Raw genomic sequence first — 6876 nt, forward strand, 5'->3', positions numbered from 1 at the left:
GGGTCCTGGGATCGAGCCCCGCATCGGGCTCCCTGCTCGGCGGTGAGGCTGCTTCTCCCTCTCCCTCTGCCTTCCACTCTGCCTATTTGCATTCTCTCTCTCTCTCTGTCAAATAAATAAAATCTTTAAAAGAAAGAAAGAAAAGAAAAAAAAAGAAAAAAAGAAAAGGAGAGGAAATGACTCCTGGCAAGGCCCAGAGGACTGTATGGCGCACTAGGGGACCTAAGTCTCAGGGACACAGAGGGAGCGCCCACTGGAAACCACTCCAGAGAGGCCTGGACACAGAGGCAGTGGCTACCAGGCAGGGTGCAAGGCCTGGCTCAGGACAGCTGAGGGCTTCCTGCCCCTCCCTTGCCGGCACACAGGACTCAGAAGTTATCCCCTGGAAAAGGGGGACCAGAGCAGCTCCTGAATCAGGGACATCAGGTACAGCTGAGGGATTGATGGGACACCGTCCAGAAACACAGGGCCTGGTAAATAAAAACCTTCCTGACTCAGGCTGCTATCAGGTCCTCGTCCCACAGCTAGGAGCAGGGGGGATTATTTTCTGGAGAAACTATGGGACAGAGAGAAAACTCAACCAATCATCATCGAACCAAGCGGCTGGCCACCTATCGTCCACGCGGAAGCATGATGAGCAAGCCTCACTCGGACCCCAAACCTTGCGCAGGCTCTGGTGCCTCTCTTTCAGAAGGAACATAAGGGCTGACCAAATAAACAAGTGCCAGAAGACAAGGCACGCAGAGCAATGACAGAGAGTTCGGAGAACAGAAGGAAACTACCGGAAACACTCCAACACAGAGTGGCCACGAGCAAGAAATGGAGGCTTGGAGTTAAAAAGCTGACAATAAGAAAGACCTCTTCAATTAAAAATACAATAGAGAGGCGCCTGGGTGGCTCAATTGTTAAGCGTCTGCCTTCGGCTCAGGTCACGTCACGGTCCCGGTCCCGGGGTCCTGGGAGATCGAGCCCCGCGCATCGGGCTCCCCGCTCCGCGGGAAGCCTGCTTCTCCCTCTCCCACTCCTCCGCTTGTGTGCCCTCTCTCGCTGTGTCTCTCTGTCAAATAAATAAAATCTTAAAAAAAAAAAACAAAAAAAAAACACAATAGAAAGCTTACAAATCAGTAAAAGGACAGGAAGACAGCATGTGAAGAAGCCTCTCAGATGTAGACAGAAAGGCAAAGACAAGACATTCAGAGCAAAAAGAAGAGGAAAGCATTAATTCAAGTGGTCTAACAGCTGATTACAAGACCCAGGAAGAGAAAACGGAGGGCAACCCGGAGGGGAGAAGATTATCAAAGAAACAACACAGGAAGTTTCCCTGTGGGCAAGGCCATGAACTGATGGGCTGAAAGGGCCCAGGGTTACCTACACAATCAGTGACAAGAAGCCTGGATGCAGTGTCTCCATGTTCACAGCTGAGCCTTCACTCTAAAACCTCTCCAGTTTTGTTTTGTTGTTTTAATATTTTATTTATTTATTTGACAGAGAGACAGCGAGAGCAGGAACACAAGCAGAGGAAGTGGGAGAAGGAGAAGCAGGCTTCCCACTGAGCAGGGAGCCCGACATGGGACTCGATCCCAGGACCCCAGGATCCTGACCCAAGCCGAAGACAGACGCTTAACGACTGAGCCACCCAGGTGCCCCTAAAACCTCTCCAGTTTAAACTGCCCTGTCCTGACCCCGGGGGGTGATCTCACATTACTGGGAGACTCCAGGATGATAGGACCAGACGAGGGCCCAAGTGCCCCCTGGAGGAGACAAAACCTGGGAGTCCTGTTGCATCCGGCGTGTCAGCAACAAGGTCAGGAAGGGGAGGCAACTGCGGAGTCTTATTCTAAAGCACGGAGAGTGCTGGCCGTGCAGAGCCTAAACCAGAGGGAGGTTCGAACAAGCGTGAAAGGAGAACAGTGCCCTATCAGGCCCTCACATGGTCCTCCTCCTCAGGAAGCTACTAGAAAATACGACTCCCCACAGGAAGGAAACCAAAGATGATGACGACGAAGTCCTGGAACATGGAAGGTGGGCCCTGGGTTATCAGAGTGAGGCTGGAGGGAACCCTCTTGCCCCTTCAGACACCTCCCTCTGTGCCAAGACTTGCTGCCCCCCAGGGGGGTCATCAGGCTACTGGGCTCAGCCATCCTTCCTGCTCTGACCTGTACCACCTCAGGGTCTTCTGGAGGGCATCCTTTCTGGGGGGCTATCCTGCTGCAGCCCCGTTTCCCGACAGGTGCGCAGTTCTAACTCTGCAATCTGGATCACAGAAGCCCACAGCCCAGAGCCACAAAACACACTCTCCCACAGCACTTTGCAAGTAACCACAGTGCTGTCTTGGTGTTCTGTCTGCTGACTCTTTTGTCTTATTCCTCAAATGGCTGAGAACTCAGCAGGCAAACTGGACAGGAACTCCAAGAAACAGACCAGGACCTCTTTGCGGCTCTCAGGCTGGACCAGGTGGCCGGCTCCTCCGTCCAGGGCTGCGCCACAGAGCCCTCATGCAGCAGCCTCTGGCTTTAACAGCAGCAGTGACTGCTGTCTGACCTCAAACCACCAGGGGCAGCTTCTCTGGAACAGGCACGGCTCAGGTGCATCCTCCACTATCGGGGAGAAGAGTGTCCCCATAACCCAGCCTGTAGGGGGAAGCAGCCAGGTCGCCTCAGAGGCACGAGGCCAGGCCAGCCAAGGTGGGCGGTCGCCAGGAGTGGAGAAGCACAGGCCGTGGTTCCTGTAAGGCAAGGGACGGGAGCACGGCCACGCCCACTCACTCCCTCACTCACTCCCTCACGGACAGCTTGTATGCCACCCTGTCAGAGCTCCGGGCCTGCAGAGCCTGTAGTATGTCCCGTCGGACCTTCCAGAGATGGCGTGCTGCCCTGGTCTAGTCTCTTCCCCATCTCTGAAAAACAACCTTCACCCTACTTCTTTCTTGCCTACCACACCACCTCATCCATCTATCCATCGATCCTACTCCTTTTCTCAAAAAGGAATCTTTGGGGACGCCTGGGTGGCTCAGATGGTTAAGCATCTGCCTTCAGCTCAGGTCATGATCCCAGGGTCCTGGGATCGAGCCCCACATCAGGCTCTGTGCTCAGCAGGGAGCCTGCTTCTCCCTCTCGCTCTGCTTGCCTGTCTGCCTACTTGTGATCTCTCTCTGTCAAATAAATAAATAAAATCTTTAAAAAAAAAAAAAGGAATCTTTGATTTAATTTTTTAAATTTGATTTATGATATGTACACATGCTTTAAACTCTGTTCGACGGGGCTGGTGAGGAGGAGTGGTCTCCTGCCTCCTGTGTCCTTGCTCACCCACGTCTGTCAGCTCTGTGGTTAACCTCCATGTTTCTAAGTAAAACAAAGATGTACTTCTTCATTTGTCACTTTCCGATGTTACAAACCAACCCCGTACAATGGAAGATGAAGACAGAACTCTCCTGTCACCTGCCCCTCACCCTCGCTCTATAAAATCACAGCACAATTCTTAGTTAAACCAAGGGCCTATGCTTACCTTGTATGAACATGTAGACACCGTTCACAGCTGAGCTGATATGTTCACTCTACTTACATCTGCTTACTTATGTGAGCCCCCCCCAGAGTTAAAGTTCTCTCACTGCCTTGTTCGCTTGGCTTCATACTCATCCACTACTAATTTCTCCCAAACTCCCTGATGATGAACATGAACCTCTCCCGGCTCACTAATGCCACTCTGGGCTCCCTCTGCCCTGATCCAGAACACACTGCCCGAACCCCAGCTCCCCGTCCTGCTAACCAACGCCCTCTATGCATGCAGGGAGACCACATAACTTACCACCACACAGAACACATTTGGGGTGAGAGGGCAAAAGGGATGAGGCCATCCACAGTGATGCTAAGACAAGGGGCACTGACCGGGCATGTGCCGTGTATAACGGCTTCCACCTGACTTTTCGCAGATGGCCGCCATGGTCCTAAACCAACAAGCTCCTAGCTCCATCTAGAGCTCTCCTCCACACGGCTGCCCTGTCAGAGGCTGGGAATGACTGCCCTAAATGGGTCCCTAAATCGACTGTCCCCTGCCACAGGCACTTCTCGTCGCCTCTCCAGCTTTCTTTTCCCTCTAAGACAAAGGTCAACAAAAACTTCTGTAAAGGGGCGCCTGGGTGGCTCAGTCGGCTAAGCGGCTGCCTTCGGCTCAGGCCATGATCCCAGGATCCTGGGATCGAGCCCCGCATCGGGCTCCCTGCTCAGCGGGAAGCCTGCTTCTCCCTCTCCCTCTGCCTGCCACTCTGCCTACTTGTGCTGTCTCTCTATCTCTCTGTCAAATAAATAAATAAAATCTTTAAAAAAAAAAAAAAAAAAAAAAAAACTTCTGTAAAGGTCCGGACAGTAAATATCTTAGATAGTCTCCTGTAACTAGTCAACTCTGTCCCTGTAATCACCAAAGGCTGAGTGTGGCTGCGTACCAACGAGACTGTCTTCATGGACAACTGAAATGTGGACTTGATATCAATTTCATGTGTAACAAAGTGTTACTCCTTTGATTTTTTTCAACATTTAAAAATGTAAAACTATTCTTAGCTTGCAGGCCACACAAAGACAGGATTTGACCTGTGGGCCACAGGTGGCCAACCCTGTTCTAAGACTTCACCACCGCACACTGTCTGACGCTCCATGGACCCAGGAGCACCTGAGGGCGGCCCTGTCTGCCCCCATTCCTGGGTCACCAGCCCCAGCAGGTGCCACTCTGCCCTGTCCCCCTCGTTCACACTCCTCTGTCCTCATCCCAAGTCCTAACCACACCACCACTTCCCTTCTGTCATGTCCTAACATCCTAGCCAACTGCTGATTGGAACATTTCAGGAAAAACTTTGAGAATGGTCAGTACCACTAACAACATGGCCTCTTTCCTCTGACCCCAAGACCCCGCAGTGGGGCAGTTCCCATGGTCAAGAGGTCAGATGCTGCCCATCCATCCTGATAGGCCATTTCAGCAGGCTGGGACCTGCTTCCCGCTGGGGTGCAGCCCATTTGCTGCAGTCTATCCACCTCAGTCATGGGGTCAGTCTTCTCTCAGCACATTTTCACTCAAAACACTCCGACACACAGAGTAACTCACTACAACTTGGAATGAGAAATCACATACACAGAGATTCTAAAATCTTAACCCTCACAAAAACCTACCCCACGGGAAGTGACCTCCTTACTTCTCAGATGGGGTGAATGTTTAAAGTGGGCTTTTCTGTCCGAAGCCCTGGCTCTGGACACCCTCCAACGCCACCCACCGCCTCCCCGCAGCCCTGCCCGGCTCCGGGCCCCATCAAGCCTCAGTACATACTTGAAGCGGACCTTCTCCTCCATGTCCAGGGGCGGGTCCTGTGTAATGAGGCTCACTAGCTCCTCCATACACCGCTGCCTGCAGAGGAAGCCCAGCAGCTTCTGGTTCTGAGCCTTGCACTCCTGCAGGATATCATCTTCATCCATTAACTCTCGCAGCGTCACATCCTCCCTATCCAACAGTTTGTCGACGTGGGACGTGGTGTTCAAGTCAAACTTCCAGAACATGGTGACGGCCACGAAGCTGCAAGCAAAGATATAAGGGGTCACTTCTCCCACGTGGTGTGAGTTCACCTTCAGCAAGTCTACACCAAAGTCTAAGAAGTCCATCCCCAACACGAGCCTGCGCTGGAGGGTGTTCTCCCCAGGAACTGCCTCAACAGATCTCTCCGGGTCTGGCTCCAAAGCTCGCAGGGACTTCCCAGATCCTCCACAGTGCAGGACCTGTGCCTTCTCTTGGTTCCCTCTGGCTGACCCACCTTCAGTGCTCTCACTTGCTCCTTGGCTCCCTGAGGCAACACATCCCAAGTCTCCCATGTGTCAGCACTGGGGATGCATCTCCACCCCAAGAAATTTAACAGCTCTACAACCCACCCTCCCTCTCAGGGTCCAACCCCCACCTGAGCGAACACTAGGCATCTCTCCCCAGATGTACCTGCATTGCATACATTTTCTGTAGATCATCTTTGACATCTTTTTTTTTTTTTAAGATTTTATTCATTTATTTGACAGAGAGAGAGAGAGAACAAGTAGGCAGAGAGGCAGGCAGAGGGAGAGGGAGAAGCAGACTCCCCGCTGAGCAGGGAGCCCGATGCGGGGCTCGATCCCAGGACCCTGGGATCATGACCTGAGCCGAAGGCAGCGACTTAACCGACTGAGCCACCCAGGTGCTCCGATCATCTTTGACATCTTAAGAAACCCCTCTGGCTAGGGACAGACTGTCCCTCCCAGAACTAGCCAATCCTTAAAGATAGCCAAGGGCTGAGCCAGAGCATTACTGTGATCTGCAAACTAATCTATCCAGAGCAACCACTCCTCTCTGGGCCCACACATCCCAGGAAACGATCTTTCTCAGCCTTCATCATCCCAGGGCCAGGGGCCAGGCAACTAGGGACCACCCATGTAGCTTAGAGTCCACTAAAATTATTCAAACTAGGTGGCCCTAAGCTGTCCATCCTGCCCTGCCTTGTCTTTCCCATGGAAACCCCAATAAAGGTCATGGCTTAAGTGCTCCCCCACCCCTGTCTTCTGCCTCATAACACCCCAGGGACTTCCCCATGTGGCCCTGCCTGAGGCCCACACCCCCAGTCTCTAGGACCATATGTATAACAAACTTTGTTTTCTTGAGCGTCCCCTGTGTCCACTCTCCTGCCCACACCTGACCAACCATCTCATAAAAGAACACAAAACTTCTCACAGACTACAACCTTAGCAAGTCAAACTCCTGTTGGCTCACTTTGCTTGGCCCTCAGCAACTCTGCCGGGCCCCCCTTTCACCATCCCCACCTTGCCAAACAACCCAGGCTTATCCTTGAAGCCACGACCTCCCTCACATGCACACCCCTGC

General features: G+C 52.6%; 1 protein-coding gene across 6 annotated transcripts in view; it reads right to left on the reverse strand.

The window, feature by feature from the left end:
• Window positions 1-6876, reverse strand: part of PPP6R2 (protein phosphatase 6 regulatory subunit 2) — a 76925-nt gene that overhangs the window by 33168 nt on the left and 36881 nt on the right. For all 6 annotated transcript variants that reach the window (XM_021687497.2, XM_044915306.1, XM_021687494.2 and 3 more), the window contains exon 4: window positions 5311-5553. In XM_021687497.2, coding sequence (XP_021543172.1) covers window positions 5311-5537 — 227 coding nt within the window. In that variant the 5' untranslated portion in view covers window positions 5538-5553. The remainder of the gene's footprint in view (window positions 1-5310; window positions 5554-6876) is intronic.

This window comes from Neomonachus schauinslandi, chromosome 5 (assembly GCF_002201575.2).
Source record: "Neomonachus schauinslandi chromosome 5, ASM220157v2, whole genome shotgun sequence".
NCBI lineage: Eukaryota > Metazoa > Chordata > Mammalia > Carnivora > Phocidae > Neomonachus > Neomonachus schauinslandi.